This window comes from Centrocercus urophasianus, unplaced genomic scaffold (assembly GCF_019232065.1).
Source record: "Centrocercus urophasianus isolate 14NV4802_14NV808 unplaced genomic scaffold, USGS_Curo_1.0 seq_70, whole genome shotgun sequence".
NCBI lineage: Eukaryota > Metazoa > Chordata > Aves > Galliformes > Phasianidae > Centrocercus > Centrocercus urophasianus.
In genome coordinates this window covers 285,123-311,590 of record NW_024885311.1, presented here as the reverse complement: position 1 = coordinate 311,590, position 26,468 = coordinate 285,123, and the positions used below count along the sequence as shown (strand labels likewise).

The 26,468-nt window shown below is 58.3% G+C and overlaps 2 protein-coding genes across 9 annotated transcripts in view; both read right to left on the bottom strand.

The window, feature by feature from the left end:
- Nucleotides 1-1,791: 1,791 nt before the first annotated feature.
- ELF3 (E74 like ETS transcription factor 3) lies at nt 1,792-5,752 on the bottom strand. 4 transcript variants are annotated; one of them, XM_042837418.1, is made up of 9 exons: nt 5,645-5,752; nt 4,906-5,074; nt 4,398-4,619; nt 4,143-4,229; nt 3,936-4,055; nt 3,662-3,751; nt 3,167-3,283; nt 2,830-3,025; nt 1,792-2,733 (listed from the first exon to the last, which is right to left on the bottom strand). In XM_042837418.1, the coding sequence occupies exons 2-9, from the start codon at nt 5,066-5,068 to the stop codon at nt 2,613-2,615; spliced, it is 1,116 nt and encodes a 371-aa protein (XP_042693352.1). In that variant the 5' UTR covers nt 5,069-5,074; nt 5,645-5,752; the 3' UTR covers nt 1,792-2,612. The 4 variants fall into 4 exon arrangements, with proteins under 4 accessions (XP_042693352.1, XP_042693354.1, XP_042693355.1 ...); XM_042837420.1 differs by having other exon boundaries at nt 3,176-3,283; XM_042837421.1 differs by lacking the exon at nt 5,645-5,752 and adding an exon at nt 5,291-5,638.
- A 3,916-nt stretch (nt 5,753-9,668) lies between these two features.
- Nucleotides 9,669-26,468, bottom strand: part of KIF21B (kinesin family member 21B) — a 29,910-nt gene continuing 13,110 nt past the window's right edge. For 2 of the 5 annotated variants that reach the window (XM_042837414.1, XM_042837417.1), the window contains exons 11-35: nt 26,081-26,305; nt 25,719-25,800; nt 25,159-25,282; nt 24,724-24,915; nt 24,003-24,202; nt 23,699-23,806; nt 23,329-23,397; nt 22,952-23,181; nt 22,463-22,610; nt 22,195-22,389; nt 21,671-21,772; nt 21,391-21,556; nt 21,058-21,118; nt 20,691-20,748; nt 20,391-20,596; nt 19,856-19,930; nt 19,577-19,690; nt 18,908-18,946; nt 17,099-17,235; nt 16,640-16,820; nt 15,684-15,848; nt 15,059-15,176; nt 13,916-14,086; nt 13,343-13,542; nt 9,669-12,157 (exon numbers count right to left, since the gene is read on the bottom strand). In XM_042837414.1, the coding sequence (XP_042693348.1) occupies nt 12,103-12,157; nt 13,343-13,542; nt 13,916-14,086; nt 15,059-15,176; nt 15,684-15,848; nt 16,640-16,820; nt 17,099-17,235; nt 18,908-18,946; nt 19,577-19,690; nt 19,856-19,930; nt 20,391-20,596; nt 20,691-20,748; nt 21,058-21,118; nt 21,391-21,556; nt 21,671-21,772; nt 22,195-22,389; nt 22,463-22,610; nt 22,952-23,181; nt 23,329-23,397; nt 23,699-23,806; nt 24,003-24,202; nt 24,724-24,915; nt 25,159-25,282; nt 25,719-25,800; nt 26,081-26,305 (3,421 nt within the window). In that variant the 3' untranslated portion in view covers nt 9,669-12,102. The remainder of the gene's footprint in view (nt 12,158-13,342; nt 13,543-13,915; nt 14,087-15,058; nt 15,177-15,683; nt 15,849-16,639; nt 16,821-17,098; nt 17,236-18,907; nt 18,947-19,576; nt 19,691-19,855; nt 19,931-20,390; nt 20,597-20,690; nt 20,749-21,057; nt 21,119-21,390; nt 21,557-21,670; nt 21,773-22,194; nt 22,390-22,462; nt 22,611-22,951; nt 23,182-23,328; nt 23,398-23,698; nt 23,807-24,002; nt 24,203-24,723; nt 24,916-25,158; nt 25,283-25,718; nt 25,801-26,080; nt 26,306-26,468) is intronic. The other 3 variants (XR_006171787.1, XM_042837415.1, XM_042837416.1) reach the window with 3 other exon arrangements.

Genomic DNA, 26,468 nt, shown 5'->3' with positions numbered 1-26,468 from the left:
CAGGACCAAACCTTGTCAGCTTTACACACCTTTTTCTTTCTGCAGAATCCAAGAATCCAAGGAGCAAGAACTTTTTCTTGCTCCCAGAATCCGAAGGGCTGATTCCCACCTGGACAAAGTGCCCCAGGGAGAAGGGCAGCAGAGAAACATCCCACCACAGAGAAACACACAGCAGTGTGCTCTGGGAACAAGGGTCCAGGCGAGAGCTGGCCAGGGCCAACCACCCTCGTGTTCCCATTGGGATCGGGGGTCCCGCCATCCCAGTGGGTGTTTTCAGAAGACAGAACCCCGCTTTAATGCACAGCCTTGAAGGTGGATGAAGGCATTTCCGTGGGAGCTGAGTGTCAGCCCTGCGTTCTGCCTGGGACCACCTGGTGGGAGCAGTTCTGGTGCACAAGGTGGAAAATGCTCTGTTTCTATTCACCACGGTTTGCCACAGCCGTGGGATCTGGGCACCTCCTGTGAGATGAGGAAAATAAACGCTCAGATAAATCATCTCCTTTCCATGCCAGAGGCTCTGCCGGCTTGGCGCAGCGCGGGCCTGGAGGTCATGGCAGAGGTTTCCGTGTGTTTGTGTGCACACGTGGGAGCGGCCTCAGCCCCCTTCCATCCTCGGACCCGCGAAAGGAGATGCAGGAGCGTGTGCCCCATCCCATAAGCACACAGCCCTGCTCTGCCCCCTCACCGCCTGCGATGGCACGGGGCCGTGGGGAGGACGGACCCGAGCGGGGTGGCAGCGGGGACACGGCGAGGCGAGGCAGACAGGGTTCCTGCTGTTGCCAAGGGCTGGTTAAACATTGTCCCGAGCTCGTTAGGTAACACAAACCGCAGCGGGAAAGAAATGAAACTGCTTGAGCAAACAGGGCGCGCTTGGCAAGGCAGCGGGCTGCGTGACAAAGCGCTGCGCTCTGCCTGCCAACCTGCTGGGGTTATCTATGGAGGGAGAATAAACACCTCGCCCACAGCCCTGAGCTCCCGCCAGGGATGGCAGCCGCGGCGCAGCTCCCGGCTTCTCCTCATCACCGTCCCCCTCCCGGTGCCACCGCCGTGGTCCCGTGCTGCACGCGGTGTTTGCGTGGGCATCCCGAGCATCTCCCTGCCTCCCAGTGCAGCCTGAGGTCAGGATGGGCCCCGAGCAGCCAGGAGAACCCGTTCCCAGTGCTGGGTTGCGTAAGGAGCTCTGCAGAGCGCTGGTGGCTGCAGCCCAGCACACAGCCACACGTGGGACCTCTCCTCACCTCAGCAGGAGGCCCCATCTCCTGGTGCACCCGGGGGCTGCGGCCCGGCGGGATATAAGGGCGGCCTTTCCTTCTCACCCATCACTTTGTCATCCCAGGACTTTGACTGTGAATTCCCTCTTGGGATCTCCTACTGGGTGGGCTCAGCAGCTCAGCAGAGGCGTGGGGTGCCCGGGGCTACGGCCGTGAGGAGCCTGGGAGCGACAACTCGCAGCAGGGCCCGTGGTTCTCCCATCCCTAAATCCATCCTTGCTGTAAGGCACAGCCCCACCTGCAAGCTGTGGCCACGCGCTGGGGCAGCTCCAGCTCCTGTAGGCAGCACAGCCCAGGGCAGCTGGCACAGGTGCTGTATGTGACACCTTGTGCACAAGTCACCTTGCAGCTTTACAAGTGCCATAAGGGTGATCCCTAACCGTGCCGTGCCTCTGGCAGCGAGGGAGGGAACAACAGTCAGCCCCCTGCTAAAATGCATTTCTGAGCCTTTGCCAGGCTCCCCAGGGGCATCTTCAGTCCCAACTTCACCTTCAACAAAAGCAGTCACAGTAAGACAGGGTTACAAAACCCCAACCAAACAACAATTTATTCCTCTGACATTCCCAGCTCAAAAGGAGGGATCTGTGGGTGCCTGGTGGGCCGGCATCTCACTCCCAGGGCTAACACAGTTCCAGCCTGTGCACCCTGACATCACTTCAGTCCAGCTGAGCGTCACCTCCCGTGAGCAATGCAGGACATGCATGTGCCCTACAGTGCACGCCATCATGCGAGAACATCTTACACATGAAAAAATATATCTGTATATTCGTTTCCTCTTACATAAATTAGAAGCTACTCTTAGGGAAAAAGCCTATTCCTGGGGAGCCGGGCTGGAAACACAGCCAAGCCGTGGTGAACTCAGTCCTTGGGCGCTCTTTGGGCTCGCCGGGATCGGGTGAAGCTCTGAAGTGTTTCCATCTTCTCGTGGCAGACGTTGCTCTGAGATGCTGCACAGAGGGGCTTCACCCACCCACAAGGAGCAGGTGGCTGGGACGAGTCACGGGTGGGTGCCAGCAGGAGCCTGCTGCGCCATCACAGCACTGCCCAACGCCACTCACGCTTCTTTTCCCCATTGTTCTTGTCCAGGCTTTGAAACAGACAAAGTCCCAAAGTCACTGCCTCTCCAGTTGGAGGTACAAATCCAGCAAGAGAAATAATGGTTTACAATAACCTACTGGAGCCAAAATATTAGCTTTAAACACCTTGGTGCTGGTGGACACCAGCACACACGAATGTGCCCACGCAAGGCTCGGAGCGCCATGCGCTGCATGGGGCAGCAGCTTCCAGTCCGTCTGCACGCAAAAAACTCCTGCCAAGGAGCCAGGGGCTGATCCGGGGCTCCTACAGCTCCTTGTTCCTGTTGAGCACCTCCTCCTCCTTCCATCCACTGGAGTTCTTCCCAAACTTGTAGACCAGGCGGCGTCCGTCGACCCTCTCCAAGATCTCCCGTTTGTAGTAATACCTGCAGGGGACAGAGGAGGGCTCAGGGCTCTGGATGCAGCCCTCACGTTGGTGTGTGGGCAGTCCCCCTCCCTGGAGGGGATGTGGGGGCACTCACCGCATTGCTCGGCTCAGCTTCTCGTAGGTCATGCTGCTGTTCTTCTTCTTCTGCCCCCAGAGCTGAGCCACCGCCTCGGAGCGCAGGAACTTGAAGACGCCCTCACGTCGGTCCTCCCACTTCATCAGCCCCTCGTTCAGCTCGGGGTGGATCAGGATGTCACGGATGAACTCCCACAGGTGAGTTCCTCGTGGGGCTGAGAAGAGAGTGAGCTGTTATGGGAGGGGTCCTCCTGCCACGGGCACAGCCAGCGAGCACCGTGCTGCCCCTCGTGTCCTGCCAAGGAGCCAGCAGGGCCAGGGCTGAGGTAAGGGTTAGGGCTCAGGTTAGGACGTACAGTGCTTACTTTTCCGACCCTCCAGGCACTCTCTGCTGTCCTTGCTGAGTTTTCGGGGCCGGCCCCGTTTCCGCTTGCCGTGTTTGCCATCCCCTTTCTTGCTGCCTGCAAAGCCATCTGCACACCAACAAGGGGACATGTTAGTTACCTGTAGATTGCAGCTCCCTCACCCTGGGCTCAGAGGCGCCTTCCAGGGGGAGAGCTGGCTGGGGATAGCAGGACCAGGGGCTGCACCCTCTTTACAAGCCCGTTCCGTAGAGCAGAGTCCTCCCATTCCATCCAGCATTGTCCCTCCCTCCTCCCACCAAGATCCCCACTGCCCCAGCTCTGTTCCACCATCCCCGTGCACCATCGCCACTGTCAGTGGGAAGAAATGGGCCCAGGGCACAGAGAAAACCCATCCCAGTGGGGCAGGCAGATGCTCCAAGATCACTGCCTGGCTCTGCTCCTCCAGAAGATGGGAAGCAGCCACATTCTGCTCTCCCAGTAACTCACCCTCAGGAAAAAGCTTTGCTTCCATGGGATCGAGGTCGAGGTCACTTCCACCGGAGTCCTGCGAGTTGGGACTGTGGGACATGACGGGCCCTGGGGGGCACAGGGACAGGGCTCAGATCGTGGCTCTTTGCAGCACGAGGAGCTTCCCTCGGGCTCTGCCCCCTCCTCCCAGCATCAGCCAGGAATGGAGCCACACTTGGTGCTCTTTCAGCTTTGTGTGAGCAAAGGGAGCTCTGAGCCAGGTAAAATTCTATGGCTCTATGAAAACACTGACCTGAGAGGTCAGAGCTGCCTGGGGACATGGCGCCGGACAAGCAGGTGAAGTCTGTGGCGAGGAAAGGGTTTGTGGGCTTCAGGTCCTCCAGGGAGTCCTTGGCACAGGGATTGCCGAGCTCTGGAGGAGGCAGAGAAATGAAGAAGAGGGTGAGCCCTTCCTGCACCCCTTGTGGCACTGGGGAAAAGCCCGTGGCCCCCCTCGTACCCAGGTGGCTGCTGTCCAGGGAGGTCTCTTGGGAATCCGCATCCTCTTTCTCCAGCAGCTCAATGATCCAGCTCAGCTCGTCAGAGGCTGCGGGGTTCCAGGGAACAGGGATTAGTGATGCTTCAGCACAGAGGGCAGCAGAGCCCAGCCCTGCACGGGCCTTTCTCTGTGCCCCCGCCCTGGGCTGGCACAGGGCTCTTGGCCTCAATCTGTGAGCTGCCAGACCTGGGGACTGAGGGGACGCGGGACACTCACTGATCTCATGCAGGCGGTCGTACAGCTCATCCCCCAGTGGCCCAAATATGAGGCGCATCTGGTCCCTGGTGCAGTGGCAGAGCGCGCGCCCATCCATGTTGCAGCAGGAGAAGTCAATGGAGCTGGCATCGTATTTGTTCTTCTCCACATGGTAGCTGATCCACTCCAGCACCTGCACCTTGGTCCAGAAGTACGGGAGCTCACCGAACCACTCCGGCTTGTCTGCAAGGGACAGAGAATGAGACTTAGCGTAGGGCTGGGCACCTGAGCCGGTCCCACAGGCACAGTGTGTTATATGGGGCTGCCATCACACCTTGTGCCAGCTGAAGTACCCTCCAGCCAAAATACTCCTGGGGAAACTGAGGCACGATACAAGCCTCGACCTGTCCCAGTGGGACTGTGTCCTTGCAATGCCCTTCCAGCACCACCTCGTTTATGCCCTGTGTGCTGGGCACCGCACCTGCACGCCACCACCACTGCACCCCACCGCCGCTGTGCCCCATCCCACCTGTGCCCTCTGCCAGGGTTTGGCTGGTGGAGAGGCTCAGCCCCATGCTGCTGTCCTCCCCGGGGCATCCCAGCACATCCAGGGGCAGCTGCACCTCCTCGGGTTGGTACATGGCGCTGATGTAGTTGGAGAAGATGTTGCTGATCTCACAAGATGCCGCCATCAAGTTCTGTGACGAGAGGTGACAGTGAGCCCTGGCACCAGACACCCAAACCCACAGCGCCCACTGTAACCCCACGATCTCTGTGCCTCCATCCGGCACTGCCACTGCTGAGCCCCCCCACCCAGTGCTGCACTGATTGCCATGGGGCTGAGCTGTAGCAGGATGAGGACGTGGCATCCTCCTCACCAAAGCCCCCTCCCCAGCACCTATCCCTGCTCGCACCACAGGGACGGCAAGCAGGTGGTCCCACTGTCGGTGAGACAGCCCCTCCGTGGGGATGGACGTTGCAGGACCATCAAATGCTGCCCAGCCCCACAGATGCCCCACGAGCAGGGCCATCCTCCAAGTTGGTACAATAGGCAAATCCCATCAGCTGCAGGGCTGCGAGGCCACAGTGGAAGAGTTGCATCCTGCTGGTCGCCTGGAGCCCACCGCCTCGCTGCTCCCCAAAAGGCAACGATGGGAAAACCAGTGAAGAGCCAGAAAGCACCGAGCACGTCCCCAGCACACACGGAGGGAGCAAAGCGGCCGCCGAGGCTGGGGGACTTCCCCACCAGAGAGGAAAATCTTGGGTACCTTCTGCGCTGTAATCCCTGGGCAGCGGCTAAATCCAGAGAGCAGCGAGCGAGCCCTGCCCACCGCCACCACAGCTGCGCCGATGGGCAGATCCTGCCCTGCCTTCTCTCTTTTATAGCACGCGTGGCGTAACGCGATCTGGAGGCCGGAGGGGAATTCCAGCCCTGAAACGTTCATGCTCCCTGATCCAGGTGATTTGCATAATATGAACCATCGGCCCCAGCCCAGCGCTGCCTTGCCGGGAAATCTGGGTTGGCCAGTTTAATCATTGTCAGAGCCTCGGACGGCGCTGCCCGGAGTTTCACCCACTCCGGCTGTGCGGGCGCTGCTCTCGGCCGCCGCTCGCGGTTGTTTGCTCACAGCGGTGGGTTCACCTCCGTCCTGCTGCCAAGAAGCGTGCCCAGGAGGGGCAGACCAACCCCAGGGCTGCAGATCCCACCTGGAAGCAATGCCCAGGGAAACGTACCCCCACCACGCACCCCTTCGCCGAGGGGAGGGCAGCAGATGCCTGTAGGGTGCCCAGATGTGGCCATGCCCCGTGCTGGGTCACTCACTGGTGACCACGCGTGGCAGGTCTGGGAGCAGGCTGTCTGCCCAGGGCTGGTGGCCAAGCATCGCTGCTTGGAGAAGATGTTGCTGATCTCACAAGTGGGTCACTTTTTGCCCAGGAGGGGTGGCTGGGTGGGCAGTGGAGCTGTGCCGGCCCATTTGTTGCCATTTCCCAAGTGCACTGGTACACAGGGCAGGACTGAGGGATGCATGCGGGATGCATTCTGCCTGTCCCTCAGCCGGTGTATTTGGGACCCAGGCTGGATGCGCTCCTGCTGGGTTCAGCCCTGTGCTGGCAGTTGGGATCTGTCCCTGGGATGTGTCCAAGCCTCCAGCCTGGCGCCCATCTGCCTGGTGCTGCCCCTGCCACGTCTGGGTGCTGGGATGAGGGGGGACCCCCACAGGTTCTCCCTGCTGCTCACCTCAAACCAGTGTGCGAGGTATGATGGTGGCAGAGCGGGGTAAATACCAGAGCCCTCCTCCAGCCCAGCAAGCGCAGGTGGCTGCGTGCCCATCCCTCGTGTCACGTCACCCTGCCCTGCTGTGCCATGTCGTGGCCCTGGGCAGCAGGGCCAGTGTGCGACCCAGGAGGCACTGAGCCACGCGAGCTGAGCACCTGCCCAGCTTCATTCCTGCAGGCACAGTCACGAGTGCTGGGCGCTGCCAGTCCCTTTTGTTTCCCAGGCTCAGCATCCTGGTGCCTGGCAGCTGCCCCAGCATCGTGGCCAGGTGGCACCAATGGAACGCTGAGCTGCAGTACTGATGGGCGCAGAGCAACCCGTCCTGTGCAGGTAGGCTCAAATTCCCTGCTGCAAACATTCTGACCTGTTTGACTCTTTCCTCTGTTCCTCCTGGCCTCAAGATTTCAGCAAGGCCACGGTTGAGGTGAGACAGAGCACCCTGCAGCAGGGACACGGCTCTGCGAGGTCCTGCAGGGAGCGCAGCACACTGCCAGCCTGGCCTTTGTGTCGTGCTGGGGTGACAAAGAAGCGGCCACGAGTTTGGGGTGAGCTGCTGACACGATGCCGGCGAGGTGTGGGGGACAGCAGGCAGGAGATCGATGTCCCTGCTGTCACCTGCCCTGCTGGAGAAGCTGAGCCCACAGTGCCCCACATCTGTGACCCGCTGACACCACAACCCCGGCGTGGGGCACAGCGCGGCGCCAACATCGTCACCTCTGCGGGCACTGCAGCGCGGTCACAGCTCAGGGGGCCCCAGAACGGGTTGGGACGGAGGGAGGAACCTCACAACATCCCCGCAAAAGGCCCCGCCGCCGCCCGCCGTCCCCGCACCGCAGCCCGCGCTGCCACCTGGCGGCGGTCCCCGCAGCATTGCGGGGGGCTGGGGGGACTCCAGCAGCCGGGCGGCCCCCAGGGTGGAACAAAGCGCGGAGGCAATTAGAATTGGATGGAGCAGCCGGAAGGGTCCGATCGGGTCCTGACCTGAAGTCAACGCAGGCATCGGGGCGTTGTTCAAATGCCACTCGGACGCTGACGGGCTCAGGGCATCGCCACCCCCCGCAGGGCCCGTGCCAGCGTTGGACCACCCCCACGTGTGGTTGGTAAAGACATGTTTCCCAGCGCCCCGTCCGAGCCCTCCTTCACATCCACCATCAGTTAGGGACAGCTCTGTGCCATTCCCCTGCTTAGGAAGCCACAACGAGAAGTGGAACAGATTCTCAGCCCCATTTCCTGCAGCTCGGACAACCCGGGGGTCCTCAGCCTCTCACACAGGATGTACCTTGCAGCCCTTTCCGGCTTTGTTGCCTCCTCGGGATGCTTTCAAGGACCTTTTCGGAGGGTGGAGCGCCCCCAAACGCATTTTGCCGCTGTTGCCCGGCTCAGCACTGGCTCACTGAGCCCAGGCAGCAGCTCAGGCACATCCCAGAGGCACACGGACATCCCTGCAGTCCCTGAGGGCCCGGTTCCCACATGGTCACTTCCTCGCAGCTCCCAGGCCATGCGCATCAGGACGGGCGGCTTCCAGCTCTGTTCTTCCCCATAACAGTCATCACTGCTTTGTCTCTTCCTTTCAGTACGCTTTATTTGCGAAGACAAAGAGGCAAGGAACAAACACATCCATTGGGAAAAAATCCAAACAAACATACATCATGAGACCGAAATAAGTTACACTATTTACAGGAACACATCGAGGTATAAAATATTTGTACACACCTTGTCCTCTGACAAACCCAGACCGCAGCGCTGGGCTGCGCCACCCAGCAGAGACAAAAAAAGCCTTCACAAACAGGAGTTGGCCTCTGTACAACAGCTCCGAGCAAGAAAAGGCACCTGCTGCTGTGCCAGTTGTGCAGGGGGATGGGCTGCTGGAGCAGGCGGTGCAGCGCAGGGAGCAGAGCAGGGCGGCCGTGGGATGCGGAGCAGCGAGCAGATAAAGGGGCAGAGCTGCTCCACTGGGAACGTGGACAAAGCCCCGGGGTGGCAGGGAGGCAAAGGGTGACGCTTTGCTGGGGACAAGGCCTGGGGGGAGTGGGACTGTGCTGGGATCCCTCCCAGCTGGAGCGGGAGCACCACAGGGTGCGAGACCTGGGGGAGCGGGAGGCGATGCTGCCTGCAGGATGGAGCAAGGCAGCAGTGAGCAGGCCGCAAGGCAAGGAGAGAAGTGACAAATGCTCTGTGGGATCGTACCTGGACCCCATCCAGCGTGGGATGGGAGCAGAATGCTGAGGCAGGGAGCCCAAAGCAGCTGTGCTTGGAGGTGCTGGGGAGGAACAACGTACCCTTGTGCTTCTCGCAGCTGGCTGGGCTGGGGACAGCCCTACAGCCTTGTCGTTTGTGCTGGGAAAGCTGCAGCTCCCTGGATGGGCTCACAGTGGTTTGGGGGCCCGAAAATTTGGGCTTCTGAGTCAACTCCTTCCCTTCTGTGCAAAGCTCAGCTCCAGGCAGTGCTGTGCCCTCAGCAGAGCACGAAGCTGGCCCCTGTGTGCTGGGAGGAGGAGATTCAGGAGCAAGAGGCAGAGCCCAGGAACAAAAAGTCCCCCAGCTCTCAGCAAGGGAAGGAGCTCCCAGGACAGCAGCTATCATCCCCATGCTTGGCACAAACAAAGGCACCGAGGGAGAAGCAAAACGAGGTGCAGAGAGGCTCAGAGACCACAAGAAAGCAGTGCAAGTCCTGAGCCCCAAAGGAGCACCCAGCACAGTGTGAAAGGACCGACCCCATCTGCATCCCAGCCCTTCACCTTCACCCTCTGCGTCCAAAACCACAGCCCCAGCCGGGGCCTGCAGGCACTGAACCCCGGGCCCTGGAACAGATGGCAAAATGGGCAAATGCAGCCCCAGGGCCTTCTGGTGCCCGCCCAGGCAGAGGTGGGGCAGCCACAGCAAGGGAAGGAGCCGAAGGACCAGAGGCCAAGGGGCCACACTTGGTGGACTTCAGCTGGGGTGGGACTTTGTGCTTTAGCGTTCGGAGGGCCTGGCCCCCCCCCCCCCGACAGCATGGCTCAGAGCTGCCCCCTCCCACAGCCCCCAGTGCTGGGGAGCAGGGCAGAGCCCCGCGCCAACTTCCTAGGGCTGTCCTAGTCATGCTCAGTGCCTGGGACAGGATCTAGATTGAACTACATTTTGGGGACAACAACTCTAACAGCACCTATGAGATCCAGTTCATCTCAGGCTGCCTCCGTTTCGGGCAGAGGCTGTTACAGCACAAGCTGCCTGCTGCTACCACATCACAGCAGGTTCTGGAACACAGGGACCAGGACCAGCCCATTCCAATAACGTGCCCTGCATGGCATTGCCCAGACAAGAAGAGCTGCTTTGCACCCACAGCAAATCTCTGTGAGAGCAGAGGCAAGAACACAGGCTGAGTCTGTCCTTCAAGGGAACCACCGCCCTCAGGCTGCACATCGACCCCACGCCTAAGAGCAGAAGCACAGAGCCCTGTGCCGAGCAACAGGAGGAAACAGGAGGGGCTCAGAAACACAGCAAGGCGCAGTGAGGCCGCGCGTCTTTGGGACAAACTCAAGTGTCAAATCCATAACAGCAGTGGCCAAAGGAATACAAACAAAGCCTCCCCAGCCCACCCCCAAAATGAAACCAATGACAACAGCACCCAGCTTGCACCGTGAGGTAGCTAAACCAAATCAATATCCCCCTCCCCCCAAAAAAAAGTCACTCTTCCACATGGGAAATACCAACCCACACAGGTACTTAGACACCAATGCCCATGGTACACCCAGCTACAGCCACACAAATGCAGACACACACATCCCAGTGAAAAAGAACAGGCTGAGAGGGCAGCACTGCCTCCACCTCCTGGTGCTGTGCGTCACGGGGCAGCCATGGGGCCTCTGAGCCTTTCTGCCCACCCCCAGCCCCACAGCACAGAGCTCAGCTGTGACCCAGGTGCAGCCACCATCCTGTCCTGGGCAGGGTGACCCTGTGCAGCCATCATGCCCTCCAGCGGGGCGTGTAAACAGCACTTTCTTCATCCCCCCCCCCCCCCCCCAAATGATAAAAGAAGAAAGATTTCATCAAGTCAGTAGAGATGCTCCTGTTTCAAGGTGTGCATAAATTCCCTCCTGCAGTGGTTTGAACAAGGGCTGGTGACAAAAAAACAGGGCTGCAGAAAGCAGAAGGAAATTGGTCTGTGCTTTACGGGGCACATCCTGGAGCTCCTCCGAGATCCTAGCTCAGCACCAATGGGATCACACAGAGAAATCCTTAAATCCGAGTTCAAACGTTGTTTCTTCAGTGACAAAAGTGAAGTGAGAGCACATAAGGTGAGAACACCACTCCCAGGGTCAACACAGCCGTTCCCCCACGAGCCCAGCGTGAGGCAGGGCAGATGGAGCAGGGGATGCTTCGAGGGACCACAGGAGAGGTAGAAGAAAGCTCCAGTGTGAGACCAGGGCCTTGTCGGCCCCCTGACCAGAGAAAAGCGAGCAGGGCAGCTGGAGAGGCTGCATCCTCGCTGACACTGCTGGGCTGAGCCTTCAGCCTTCTGAAGGGCTCCAGCTGTGCACAATCATTCTCTGTAGGATTGTCCTTCAGGCGTGCAGCCACAGGGGGACTCGTGCAGGACCAGCGTCCAACCCGTCTGCGCTCTGCTCCTGGCACAGCCATCTCCATCCTCACCCTCCTGCAGCCGTAGCTGAGGGTGAGAAGCCCTTCCCTACCCCACCACAGAGCAAAGTGGGCACACGGGGAAGGGGAGAGGGTCAGCAGAGTTTGCAGTCGGAATTCAGAGATGGCTGCAGGGAAGCACAGCGGGTTGGGCTGGAAGTGGTGTGATGGCACAGCAGGGAAGCTCCGGGTGAGCCAGGTCAGATGTGCAGCTCCAGCTGCTGCAGCCAGGTATGCTGAGGTTAGGGAAGGATGGAACTAACTGAAGGTCCTTCTGCAGATCCACTGCAGCACAGAGGACGTCCCACAGGAAATGTCTCCAAAGGAAAAAAGAACAACCTGACCTCTGGTCCCGGCCAGAAGACTTCAAATAGCCTTGAGACTGTGGAACAGAGAAAGATTCTTGCAGGAACCAGCCTGGAGACAGCGGGGACAAAAGCAGCAAATCCAGGCAGAGGCTGCATGAAGCCACAGAGGCAGGAGGGAGCTGGGTGTCTCTGAAAAGGAGCCAGGAAGCTCACCTGGACTCCAACCCCTCACAGACCTGGCAGGCAGCACAGTAGGGTGGGTGAGAAAAGACATGAAGTCTTTCCTGGTCACTGGAAAACCACTGAGAAACTGCAGCAGGAGGCAAAGTGGAGGGGACGGTGCTTTGTTGAGCTGCCTCTTCACGGGATCTGTCAGTGCTCAAGGATGGGACAAGATGGATCTCACCCACCCTGCCGGGTCAGGCACAAGAATCCCCATCCCTGGGCAGAGTTCCCATAGATGATGGGGTGAACCCCAGCCTTCACCCTCCTGCCACATCTTCTAGCAGCTCTGCAGTTCCTAGTTGGAGCTGGTGGGTAACCTCCTCCCACTCCAGAGCTTCACTGTCAGGTCGCTGAGAAACAGAAGCAAGAGAGAGGTGTGAGCCAGGAGCTTCGCATGCCTCAGGCAGGCGCTGCGAGAGAAGCGCCGCCCACCCCCAGCCCATGGCAGCATGCAGCCCACGAGGCTCCCAGGCTCTTGGCAGGAGGATGCTATGTCTGTCTGAGGGAGCAGGCAGGCCCAATGGGGCTCAGCCTCCAGCTCACCCCACTGGCAGAGCTGAGGACAAAGGCAAGCAGTGACCCGCAGGACTCCCACAGCCCCTGCATCGGCTCTGCCTATGGCTCAAAGTGGCGGGGTAGAGAATTTGGTCTCCCCAGGGCATGGGTTGGTTGGCAGGGGGCTGCCGACTCCCCCCCACCATCCATGCAAGGGTGAGGGCAGAACACAGCTGCCACAGATGTGGGCATTGGGCAAGAGGTTAAAAAAAAAGAAGAAAAAAAAAAAGGAAACAAAACAAAACTCCACAGGGGAACGACTGGTTTGGCTGGGACAAAGGGGCAAGTCACCTCCAGCATGGATTTATCAAGTGGGGAAAAACGCAAAAGAGTTTCATACCGTTAAGAAGCAGCTCAGACCAGAGAGAGAGAAAGAAAGAGAGAAGAACAAAAGCAAGCAACAGCAAGAAAGACAGAGGGAAGAGGAGATGGAGAGAGAGAAAAGGAAAGAAAAGACAGAAGAGTGCATGTGCAAGAGAGTCAGAAAGAGCAGGAGGGTCAAGGCAGACTAGTAGCACGGCCCTTTATGGCAAGGACGCGTCGTGGAAGGCAAGGGGTGAGCCCAGGCACGTAATTCCATAACTTTACCCGGCAGTCACTGTGGCACAGATGGGAGGTGGGGAGGAGGAGAGACAGAGAGAGACAGAGAAAGGAAGGGGGAAAAGGGACACGGTGGAAAAGAGGACATCAGAGTCTTGCTGCCAAATTGCTCCCCGAGAGCAGCAGGGGACGCCCAGCCCCAGGGAAGAGGGGTCCCTGTGTGGGGATATCCCAGAGAGTGGGCAGGGCACAGACTAAGATGGGCAAGAAGAGATGAAGGCACGGAGGGACCGGAAAGCTGCAAGATCCCTCCCACCCTTTTCTCCCTCCAGGCTCCCTGCCCTGCTCAGTGCAAACCCACCCAGGCCCAGGGATGACAGGACAACCCAGGGCTCTCCCACCTCCCGGGGGCTCTGGGGAGTACCAAGCCTCAGGCTCACCTGGAGGCAGTGAAGATGTGCTTGGAGTTGGTACAGATGGCGTTGATGGGGCTGTCGTGCCCTTTGATCTCCCCAACCGGGGTGAAGTTGTCCACATTCCAGACTTTGATCATGCCTCCTCGGCAGGCACTCAGCACCATGGGGCGGCCAGGGATGAAGGCCAGGGCACAGACCCAGTCTTTGTGTGCATTTGGGATTTGCTGTGGGCACGGGGACAGAGCAGAGATCACAATTGGCCTCACACTCTCAGCTGCAGGGCTGCAGATCATCTCTGCTGCCCCGGGGTCGATCCGAATCACCGAGCTGGACTCAAGATTTAAGGCTGAATCCTGTTTTCAGAGTAGCACAGCGACTGATGCTGCAAGCCTACGTCCCAAGGGGAGCTGGCAGTTCTGGGCGCCCTGCAGTACACATCTATAGGCACACTGAGCCACTTGGCACACGCTGCCAGATCCCCAGGAACCGGTTGCCCTCCCAGGATAGCAGGACCCGGACCAGGTCCCTCAGCCTTTCCCCAGACACACAGCAGCAATCCTGCTCTGCCCCACATTACCCCTATGCTCCCCTCCTGACCTGGAGAAGTTCCTGCTGCTCCAGATCCCACTTTTTAATGCCGTTGTCCCTGGAGCCGCTGAAGAGGACGTCTCCCTGGATGGCCAGGCACTCGATGCCATCGTAGTGAGGGGGCTCGAAGTTGTGAGTGGGGCTGACATTGCCCACCACGCCCTCAGCAATCTCAAACACCTGGGGGGAAAACAGCAGCTGGGAGACCCTGGGTGGCTCTGGAAACAGAGGACAGCCCTCCTCGAAGAACTTGGCCACCACCCTCCATTCCCGAGGCTCAGCGCACTGAGCACACAGAAAGCAGATCTGCTGAAAACAGGGTTGTGGTTAAATAGCACCGCTTGGGTGGGTGGTTACAGTGATCCACACATCCCTCACCATGGGCACGGGAGTCCGTGTCATAGCTGGAGATTGTTCTCAGGGTTCCATACAATATCTCAGGCACTTACTTACTCCTTACACCTATACTTTGCAGTGGAACTATCACTTCATTCTACAAACGCCCAACGACTTCCTACAGTAATGGAGAACTCTCCTGCCAGCACGGCTCAAGGATGTCACAAAAGGGAAATCCAATTCAGAGATGCTATCAGAACTCAGTTACAATTACTGTCTTCCTCATTTCATCCACCGGGAGAGATGTGCCACCACAGAGCCTCTGCTCTGCTACATTTTACCCATCGTGAGCTTTCACACATCTTCACGATGCTAAGAAGAGTGGAATCCTGCCATCCCCCCACCTCACCACCCCTCTCCACTCCCCTGATGCCAGCTCCAATTCAAACCTACTAAGAGCCAGAAAAATAAAATAATAAAATAAAATAACATAAAATGAAGGTGCAATCTTTTGTTGTCCTGGAGCTGCAAATGAGCAGGTGCAAATCACCTGTAACAGGAGGGAGGATTGAGCAGAACAGGACAAACTGCTCAGCTGAGTCAGATGTGACATGGAAGCATGAGCCACAGAGTCCAAGGAGTGAGAGATGCAAACCCCCATCTCCAAAGCTGTATTTGTATCACACATGAAATAAAAAGCAAGATTTGGGGTGAGAAGATGCACAAAAAGCCATGTGCAGAACAGGGAAAACCAGAAACCTGGGCAAGGAGAGAGAAGAGGGCTCTGGGCTCTGCCCAGCAGCCACAGGAGAGTACCTTGACGTAGTGATCTTTGGAGCCTGTCACCACCAGGTCATGGTTGCTTGCAGTCTGGTTTACCGTGAGACACATCACGGGCCCAATGTGGCCACTCAGCTTTCCAACAGGCTGCAGCCTGCAACCAGTGACAAGGGTCAGTCAGCCCCTTCCCAACAGCACAGCTCCTTCAGGGCCCTCCCCCAGCACAAACCCCACTGCCCTCACATCAGCCCCCGACAGAGGAAGATCCTTTTGGGGACATCGCCATCGGAGGTACCCTGCTTCACAGTGATGCTGAGGGATGAAGGCAGCTTTGGGGGACAACAACAGCCACCTGCAGAGCCCACGCTGCACTGAGGGCTCAGTGTCAGTGGCACAGCCTGGGGAGACTGCTGTTCATCCCCCATCTCTTCCCTCTTCCCACAGATGGAACCCACATCTCAAGTAGCCCCATCGCTGCTCATCACCCCTTGGTCCCAAAACAGGGACTAGAAAAGGTGTACAGAAGGGTTCTGAAAGCCCTCATTTCAGGCAGCTTCCACAGCTAAAAGGATTTTCCCTTTCCTTAGGGCAGTCTTTTCAGATGGACACTGTCCACACAGAATCAGTAAGTTGTCCTGCCTGCCTCTGTGCTGCCCCTCACCTGCTCAGCTCCCAGATGCGGACGGAGTTTCCAGTGGCAGCATAGAGGGTGGTGCCAGTGGGGTTGAGAGCGATCTGGTTGATCTGGTGCTCCCCCTGCACACTGGTCACAGTGCGTGTGGTTGTCCCAGCACACGCATCCCCAGAGATCACCTGGCCAGAAGACCTAGAGAGGAAGGGAGGAGAAAGGATGATCAGAGACCAGGTCAGAGCCTCTGAGGCCCTGCTGAGGAGCCCAAAGGGGTTGCTGGCTCCCAGCTGGTCCCACACTGGGAACGGTCCTGCAGGTATCATCAGTGGTGGATCCCCATCTGGCCATGGGACCAGGATCACCTCCACCTTCCAGACCAGTGCTCTGCCTGGGGTGGGGCCACGGATGGCAGGTGTGCTCAGAACACAGAATACCCTGCCCTAGTTCCCACTTGGGTGCTGCTGCTTTCTCAGTCCTCCTGCAGGAAGAGCTGGATTATTGCTGGCCACACTGGGAGGCAGAGATATTTGGCCTCCCCATCACAGGAGAGGGGGGAGGGAGAAAGACCTTGAGGCACAGAAGTGAGCTGGTAACGCTGGTCTGCCACGCTCTTTGAGTCCATGATTCGTTCCAATCTTAGACTCCTCCTTAGAGACCCATGTTTTCCACTGCAAAGCCTGGGATGGACTCAGCTGCAATGCTGTTCGGGTCTGGGCCTCCTCTGCAGAGCTGCTGGCGCTCTTGGCCGCCCCCAAGAAGGGCTGAAATCCTCTTCAAGGCCCCTTCCTTTGAGCCTTTTCTGCAGAGGGTCCTCACAGATTCCCTCTAAGATCTCCTTAAGCCTCCCTGTTTCCTACAGCTACTGGTAGGTAGTACCGGTAGTGCTGGTACTAAAGCAGCTGGGCTGTCTCCACCCTGTGGGATCCCAGGAGTTTTGGAGACCTGCAAAGCCAGAGGTGCCCACAGCCTCCCTTCCCCCCACGTACGTGAGGGTGCGGATGCAGCGGGCTGAGTCCCGGATGTCCCACACTTTGATGTATGACGTGGACACGGTGAACACCAACCCCGTATGGCTGCAGTACTTGATGGAAACGACGTTATTTGGGTGACCCTTGAGGGAAGCGATTTCCTGACCAGTCACCAAGTTCCACATCTTACAGCTCCGGTCTGCAGGAAGAAGAGCACGTCTGAGAGCATCAGGCTGGGGAGATCCTCCATGGCACGGAGGCACCGATCCCTTCCCAAACAACGCCTCCCGCCACCCTCAGCTCCTTTCCAGGGGAACGGAGCCAGCCTGCTCCAGCACGTGGACATCAGAGGGCAGGGACAGGAGAGCAGCCCAGGAGGAACCATGCCTGCAGTGCCCACGAATTCCCCATGCCAACCTGCTCCCACAGCGCATAAAAAGCCAGCAACCCCCAACGCCTTCTCTGTCCACCACTTACCTTTGGAGCCAGTGAAAAGCAGTTCATCGGTGGCATCCAGGCAGAGCACAGGCTTGGTGTGTCCTTCTGCCACAGAGACGCACTGCAGCGGGGCTGTCCGCGCGTTCTTGGTGCCACCCACTGGATTAATGATGCCCCTTGCATGGGAAAGAAAGAACGAGTGTGGTGGGGTAGGTGTGTGGAAAGGCACAGCACCACAAGGTCCTACGGGCATGAGAAAGCACGAGGCGCCTCACCCCAAGCATCTTCCTCTGCCTGGCAGAGCAATGGGCCCCTCTGTCTGAACTCAGGCACGTGAGCAAACACCTTCATGGAAAACCTGGGAGTCTCCCCACGAGCAGCCCCAGCCTAACAGCTCTGCCCAGGGGACACAGACTGTGAGACACGGTGCTCGTGGCCTCTGCTCTGCTGCTGAGCCACACAAACCTGGGCAGAACGGAGATGAACCAGGAGGCTCAGCTCATTGGCCTCAGTTCAGTTTAGGACAAATTGCACTTTCTCCATTCTGAAGCTAGGAATGCTTCATTATGATGGCAGCTCCTTCGAGCCCGCCAGCCAGCCTGTGGCTGGTAACGTTTGGAAACAGAACTGTACTCCTTTTAAGACCATAAGGATGACAGAGGCAGCACTGGCATCTGTACCCAGCATCCCTGTGCCCAGTGCTGGCCCAGGGCAGGAGAGAATCTATCCTTGCCAAACTTTCCTCCAAGGGACGCCGGCAGGCACACGCAGCTCAGCCCTTTGGGCACAGCATCTGCCAATCACCTCCACTTCAGAGTGTTCAAAGCACTGAGGTCCAACAGCCCCACAGCTGCAGCCCTGATGTTTATGGCCATCAGCAGCTCTTCCCTGCTGGCACCCCCAGCACTGCCAGGGGCTCTGAGCTATGCTAAATCTTATGAGTAGGGAAAACAAGGCAGGAGGCTGGAGAAGGACAGGCCCAGGGCCACATAAGGTTTGCATTAGTCAGAAGGATGAATGTAAGCTCATTAATTCGGGTTTGGAAGTCGCATGCGTGCGATCTCTTTCTCAATTAGCAGCTGTGCTCACAAATTAAGCAGCTCTCCTCTGACCCCTAGTGTTTCTACTGGTCTTGAGGTGATACTGAGACCAAATGGAAATTCTGGCTCCCCAGGGTGAGACGTGATCAGAGCAAACAGCTCAAGGTGACAAAGCACACGCACATCTGGTGCCACATCTCCAGTATCCTCTGCACCAGAGGTGCTCCTAAAGGCAGGGAGAAGGTTGTCCTCGCACCAGGGATCCTCTCTACTGCACTGGGACAAACCTTCACCCCTATGCTGAGCTTTGCACAGCAGTGACTTGGCTTCTGGGGCAAAGAGCTCTGCCCACCCAGAACCCAGTGCTGCAGAGATGCAGCCAAGCATGGGGAACACCTGCACATATTTCCCTGGAAGACGCTTGCAAGAAGAACACACTGACACAGTGTCCAGTGTTGCTCATCCCAGCATCACAGTCCTGCTGGAGAGCCAGGGATGGGACAGGACATGCTGACAAGAGCCCATCAGAGATGGCACAGAGCATGCTGCCTCTGCAAAGCAGCCCGTGTCTGCAGGCAAGCCCAGTGCCTGGCTTCCAAAGGCTGAGCAGAGCAGGAACGGTTCAAACTCACAACCGGGGGGACACTGTCAGGGACTGTCGGTGGCGTGCCAAGAGGGGACAGCACACACAAGCTGGGAGATGGGCAAAGCAGCAAGGCACAGGTGAAGCATGCAGGGACAAGGGAGAGCAAACTCGTGAGAGAGAGAAAAGAAGAGGAAGGGGTAATAAATAGAAAGTTGTCTATACCTCAGCACCTCCGAGACAGAGGAATCGCTGTCATCAGACCTAGGGGCAGAAAATTAGCAGGATTATGGGAGAGAAAACCCAGACTAGAAGAGGCAGCAGAGGAGTCAGAGTGGAGGATTGTTATTGCATCCAAGCCAGGGGAGGACACGGAGAAAGAGGAGAGAGGGAAAAGAGAAGCACACACAGAGAACAGAGGAAAGGGCAGAGGAGCAGCAGGGACCGTGAGGGTCAGACAGCAGATCTCCGTCAGGAACGTCCGCGCTGCAAGCAGTGCTCCAAGGTGAGGGCAGCTGCCCAACCTGCCCTGCGGGCGGCCGGCGCTGCGCCTGTGGGTCAGTGCCACTCAGCTTCCTGCCAACCCCCACCCTGCCTCACTGCATCCTGCTTCACATCTTCCAGCCATCCCAGCCTGGCACTGCACGGCTCAACCAAAGCCCAGGACTGGGAGTTCCTGCAAGCAGCTCAGAGGGATACAGGCAAGGCAGGAGTCCAGCAGGGCCCAGCACAGCATCCAGCTGCTCTTGCAGAGGGGCACTAAGGAAAAGCAGTGCCAGGAGGGTGGCTCGAGACAACCTGGGCGCTCCAACACCCACAGTGGGACCTGATAAGGTTTTGCTGTTACTGCACAGGTGCCCCTCGCTCAGACTCTCCCACCCCACCTCGACTTACTTGTCCAAGGCAGACCCCTGGCTCTGGTTGCTCGTGAGACGAGAGAAGACATTGCGGTCATTGCGAGGGCGTGTGGGTGGGGATGAGGGAGGAGTGAAGCCGACATCTGGAGGCCTGGGCCAGGAAGGATCAGAGGAACACACGACTTGGGAACCGCTCACCTGGCAGCTGCCAAACTGCCCAGGGCGCAGCTGAAGCAGCAGGAGCTGATCAGCAGGCATCTCTGCCAGCCTGCCCAGACCTCCCAGCCTCCCCCTGCCCAAGGCCTCCCAGGCTCACCTAGCAGGTTGCCCACGGTCATAGGATTTCCTCCTTGTGAGAGGCGACGTGTCTGAGACACGAGATTGTCTGGGACTTAAATAAAAGAAAGAACATAGCAGGTGCCTGCCCTCCTCCATCCAGAGACCTCCGTGCTGAACCTCCACATCCCCCCCTCCCAAATGGAGAAGGTGGGCTGCCTGGTGACACAGTCATGAGATCAGAAGATGCCTCTGAGCGCAGAAACCTTTGGCAACGCAAGAAGCCTCCATGAAGGCTGATCAGCCAGGGCAGTGAGACAGGGCCCTCACACCGCCCCTTCTTTCCTTCCTCTTGGACCACTCTCCACCCACACTGAGTGCCAACATAAGCCTCAACGTTCTGAAAAGCCTGCTGGAGAAACCCACCGCTACGTGCTGCAGGCTGAGCTGCATGGCAGGATTTGGCTCACCCTCATTGCTTTGCCCCTCGACATCCAAGGCAGAGTTTCCCACCCCGTGGCCCACGCCTCCCAGCCAACCTCCCGGAGCCCAATGGACCATCGCCCTGTGCTCACAAAGTGCTCCCCCGCGTGGGCAGGCTGACGGTTCGCGACACCTTCTCCTTGTAATAGGGGTCTCGGATTGAGAAGCTGATCCCATCCTCTTTGATCTCCATGAGCGATGCCAAGGACTTGGTGATGTTCTTGGTGGAGATGTCCAGCGTGGGTCCTAGACATTCAGCTGACACTGCCTTCATCTGCCCCGAGAGCTTGGGCTCTCCCTAGAGCAGGACACGGGGCTCAGGCATGGACCCAACACGTCCCTCAACCCTTTCTCCAACACCCTGTAACAGGGCCACGCGATGGCCAACTCACCTTGAACTTGAAATCATCCTGACTCGCTGAGCCCTTCATGCTGAAAGACTGGGAGATGCTGCAAGGAGAAGGTGGCAGAGATGGATCTTCAGCACTGAACTCCTTTCACAGACTGCTACCAGTCCCTCAGCCTCCCTAGGTCACTCCCTGCTCCTCAGCACCCCTTCTCCAAAGGATGATCAAGTCTTTTAGTGTCTAAGAGATGTCTGTGCTCCCCTCCCCAAAGGGCTACGCACCACAAGAAAGTGTAGACGGTGTTTTTTTCTTCAATATCTACCTGTCAGTTCCCGTAGGTGGTAACCCTCCCCACCTCCAGCCACCACACACGAACGCACAGCCTGCAGGCTGTGAAGGGCTGGCTGCTCACCTCCCATCCGAAGCCAAGCTGAATTCAGAGACCTCCTCATCTGTGCTGGTGTAGCCGTTCTCTGCACACAAGGGAGAAGGCACATCAGCAGCACGAAGGGAACCAAGTCCCAATCAAAGCACACTGCGCTGGAGCTGGGGGCACAGTCTGGGCAGCCATGAGGCAGCAGGCCTTCTTCTGCACCCTCCGTGCAGCCCAAGGGCATGCTGATGCCAATGGCGGCACCTCCTGCTGCTTCCCGAGCGCCCAACACAGAAAGTCCAGCTCTATCCCACGGGGAAGAGGCGGAGGCCATACCCAGTGTAAGGGAGGGCGGTCTGGGCTCTGGCCCACCTTGCTGGACGTTGTGAATCAGCGCCTGGAGCTCAGGGTGCGACTCAGCCTTCTCCCGCAGGGCATCCAGGATGAGGTGGTTCTGCGAGGAGCCGGTCACATCCGTCTGCTTCAGCCGTCCCTCCAGGAGGCGGATCTGGGCCTCCTTCTGTGCCACCTGCAGGCCCTGCCGGATGGACGATCACACCGTCCTCAGACAGGCGCTATGGGATCCCCACCGCACGACTCACAGGTGGGAGAAAGCCCCACGTGCAGACAGTGCTCCAAGCAGCAGCAGCACCTTGTCGATGGATGCCTTCAGGAAGTTGTCCAGCAGCAGCCGGGCTTCAGCAAGGGAGCAGGAGCTGATCACCACCGAGGTGTCCGTGGAGTCCAGCTCCTCCTGGGAGGGGAAGGAAGTGGATGAGGCCGGGGGAATGGAAAGGAGGCAGGGCCTGACAGAGCGGGCACCACAGCCTGCACAGGCACTCGGGGCTGAAGCTGCTCCACTGCTGCCCCATGGGGTCCTGGCCGGTGGCACAGCCACTGTCCCAGAGGCTGCACAGACACAAAGCCTCTTGATGACAGAGGGGTAAGGAGCCGTGCACATTGTGTCTGGTGTCAGAATTGGGCACTAAAACCTGTGGGGTTTGTGCTGAAGCCCAGCTTTTTTCCCAGCAAGTTTCCAGTACAGGCCCACGAAAGCTTGCATGCAGACCAGTGAAGTGGGAGCATGCAACTTTCCCACGCCCAGGAAGCACTGTGATGCCTGAGTTCCTTCCCAGGGACGTTCCCATCTCCCCCCCAGCCTCTCCCCCTGCCCACCTTGGTCTCCTCAATCTGCATGATGGTAGCTTGGCAGTCAGAGATGCTGTCATTGATGTAGTCAATGTTGGCCCCCAGCACCTCAATCTCCTCATTCAGCTCCTGCAGCCCCTTCTGCTCCTTCGGGCTCTCTGCCTGCAGTTTCGCCCTCTTGCCCAGCAGGGCCTCCTGCAGCAGTGCCAGCTCCTCTCGTTTCTGAAGGAAAAAGGGAGAAGGATTGGCACTGTGCTGACACGGCCACCCGCAGCCCCACGGCCACCCCCCTCACCTTGATGAGCCTCTCCATGTCAGCCTCCAGGTTGACGATGGTCATCCTCTGCATCACAATGTCGAAGATGCGCCGCTCCAGCGACTGCCACTTGAGGCGGGCAGCTTTACTGAAGGTCTGACTCGATCCCTTCTTGGGGAACTTCTTCCTACAGCACGAGGGGAGCAAAGGCACATGGGCACCCAGTTGCACCATGTCTGGGAAGCTGTGCTGTCCCCAGAAGGATGCCCAAGTGCTGGTTGCATCACAGGAGGCTGTCTCGCTTTTGGATTATCCACCTCTGCCGTCACCCCTCCCTGCTCTAACAGCTCCATAGAGAGCACACTCCAAGCACAGCCCATCCCTTTACCTCCAGGCACTTTACCTCCAGCCAAACACACAATGAAGAGTTGGCCTCCAGCCTCTGCCATCAGCCAAAAGGCAGACCCCTGAACCCTGGGATTCCCATCGCTCGTTAACCCAGCCCCGCAGTGCCACCACTGCCCTGACCTGACTGGCCGAGCCCCATTGACAGAAGGTGAGGGGTCTCCCAGGAAGTTATTGATTTTCCTGTTCCATTGGCGCACGATGCTGGAGACGGAGCGAGCGCCGGACTCTGGCTCAGACGAGGTGGTGCTGGCTGAGACCTCTGCACCAGAATCCAGCATGGCTGGCTTCTGGCTCGTCCTGCCTGCAACTCGGTCCGACATGGGCTTGGCGAGACGGCGCAGCGCTGAGACCTGCCCAGAAGAAAGTGTGAGCATGCTGCCATCAGCCATCCCCAGACAAACCCATCACCGACCTCAGCTCCCAGATTTGGTGCCACGGAGCCACTGTTTGGGATCCCCCTTGGAGCTGAGGGCTGCACGAAGGTGGTCCCCCCTCACCTCCTGAGTTTTCCTTCGCAGCACAATTTCCTGCTGCCGCTTCTGAGACTCCAGAGCCCGGATCTGAAACTGCATAGGAGAGACAGACTATGAGGTCCTGCTGGGAAAAGACAAGCCACCCAGACACCTTAGCAATGGCTGCAGAACCAGCACTTCCACCACCAAATACTACAGCAGTTGCTTTGTCATGAGCATCACTTGTGATTTTAACAGTGCAGAAGCCTCCATTCCAGCCTCAAGGCTAGTTTTGGTGGCACTGTTCCCCTGAACGCGCTGGGGAGCTCACAGATCTCCAACAACCACACTACGAGATTCAGGATCGTCCCGGCACCAGGTGACCCAGCAGCACACAGGCAGGCTGCCTTCTCACCTCCTGCCGGCGCTGCTCCTTCTTGAGCTGTGCTATTTCCCTGTTCCTCTTCGTCTCTGCCAGCCGTCTCCGCTGCTGCTCCTCCCGCATCTGCTTCATCAGCGCAACCTGCAGAGGGAAGGTGCGATGTCTGCACGGGCACCTGGTGTTCCCAGCAGCCAGGACAGCCATCCACCAGGCAGGCATCCTGCATCACCAGCAGGAGCAGAAAACAGCTTTTTCCTTGAGCTGAGAGGAAGCCAGGCTTGGCCAAACCAGTCTCAGCCTCGCTGCTCCCAAGCAACGCCCTTCCCACCCTGAGTACCTTTGCTTTCTTCATCTCAGCCACCTCTGCCTGCAGCTTCCTCAGCTCCCGCTCGTAGCGGGACTGGTTCTTGAGCAGGCGAGCATGTTCCTTCTGGGCAGCCTGCAGCTTCTGCAGGTCCCTGTTCATCTCCTTCAGCCGTTTCTCATAGTCTGCTTTGATCTTGTTGGCCTTCTCCTCTGTGTAGCACTCCATGGTGCCTGCAGGAGTAGGGAGAGAGTTTGTAAGGGTCTCTGTGCCCCTTGTTTCACTAGAGCCCTCTGTCATGCTGCACTGGCAGGGGTCTGTCTGGGGCACCCAATGGGATGACACAAAACAGGGGCAGTGGGTTACACCAATTGCTGGGCTGAAAGGAGATGTGGACCTGGACCTACAGCCAAGTGCAGCCTCCTTGGCTGATGCTGAGCCCGGAAATCAGCTACGCTGTGGGTCTTTGGGGTCCTTCATATGCCCACAGCACAATTCACCCAGGAATCCCTACACCCCACAAAGCTGTGTTCAATAAAGGCTTTGCCTCACCATCCTCCCCAGCAGTCTCCAGCTCCCACTCCCACAGTGATAAGAGCACAGCCTTGGGATCCCAGCTGCTCAAGCAGAGCAGGGTTGGTGGCAAAGCCTGCGGCTGCATGCAGGGGATGGATGTGTCAGCCCTTAGCCAGGTGGGCAGGAGGAGAAAAGGGACCCAATGCTGCTGGGATGCTGTGGGTGAGGCGGCTCTCACTGAGGTTCTGCAGGACCCGGTCCCGCTCCAGCTGCGTGTCCCGGATCTTGTTCTGCAGCAGGATCAGCTTCTCCTCATACTGGTGCTTGAGCGTCTGCAAGCGCCGTTGGCTGTTCTCCAGCTCATCGATCAGCTTCTGCTTGATCTCTATCTCACAAGTCAAATCTGCAAGGTCAGCCTGGAAATTCACCGCTGGAAGCCAGAGAGCATAGTCAGGCCAGCAGGGATGGGGACAGCATTGCTCCCATGGTCCCACAGAGCCACAGCGCAAGGAGGGAGCAGGGGGGGCTGATGGGAACTTGGAGGCTCCCTGCACTGACTCTGGTGCTCTGCCAGTCCCCCAGAGAGGAGACAACCCAGCATCTTGGGGAATTCTCCCTTCCCAGGACTGGAGTCCAGCAAATGCACCCCCGTGCTCTGGGCTCTGTACTTTACCCTTCTCCTCTGCATCCGAGTCCGAGTCCACCAGGCTTTCTTCACTGCCTGAGTCCTCATCTTCATCCTCACGTCCATCCTCTTCCTCACAGCCACTCTCATCCTGTTCCTCCTCCTCCTCCTCCTAAGAGAAAATGCCATATTTAACTTGCAGCATGGCTTTGCCCTTCTCCCCTGCCCCAAACCTGAGCTCACCCCACAGCAACCAACTGCAGCCCCTGCAGTGTGACTCAGTCTCCCACATGGGATGCCCATGGGCTGAAGCATCATTTCTGGGCCCACAGTGCACACCACAGCTAAGGACAGCTCTGTGCTACATCCATTCCCTACCAGCCGAACAGCACTGCGTCCCCTCAGCCTTCCTTCAGCTACCTCTGAAACCAGGCCCCAAAGAGACATGGGCTCCTCACTGCACAGCAGGGCTGACTCCTGGCTGTGTCTGCATGTCCACAGCCCCTCCTTTCAGGGCCAGGGCAGAACTTGATCACCCTCCCTCTCAGGGTGACAACAGTCCTCCGTAAGTGAGCATCCCTTCCATAGGAACACGAAGCCCCTCTCACCTCTTCTGCTTCATTCTCATCCGTCTCCTCCCCGTTGTCCTGCTGCAGTTTTGGCCGCTTCTTAAATGCTTCCTTCTCTGGGCTGGGGGAAGCAACGGGGTACAGGTGAGTCTTAAAGTCAGAACGAGCCTCGCAGGGCTACCAACGTCCTGCTCTTGTATTCTATGGGGAAAGCAGCCTCCAGATACTTGGTGGGTGAAAAGCCAACCAAGGCAGTGCCAGGAAAGGAACACACATGCCCAGGCTTTGTCTGGGTGCTCTGGTTTTAGCAAGGATAGGGGAAAAAGTGAGATATCCATCCCCATGAGGACAGAGAGGGCTGATGTGGGGCACCCCCCTTCCCAGCATCACACAGCCTTCACCTTTTCCTCCGCTGCCTCCTCTCTTTCTTTTTCAGCCGCTCCAGGTCCTGCTTGGCCCGTCGCAGGACGTCAGAGGCCTCGGTTTCCACAGGGGCAGCAGGGCTGCCCAGCCCAGCCAGGCCAGGAGCTGGGGATGAGCCCACAGAGTAGGGGGGACGGGCAGAGAGGCGCGAGAGGCTGCGACGCAAAGACTCATTCATGGATTCACTCTCCAGAAGCTTCGTCCTGGGGAGCAGAGACAAGATGTGGTCAATGAGGAGATGTGCCACTGACATGTCAAACACAAACCATGCCCAGACACCTCGGACTGGAAGGCCAGGATGCTGCAGAGAGGCAGTACCCAGGGGTCACATGAGGCAGAGATGGATGCAGATTTGTGGGTCAGCAG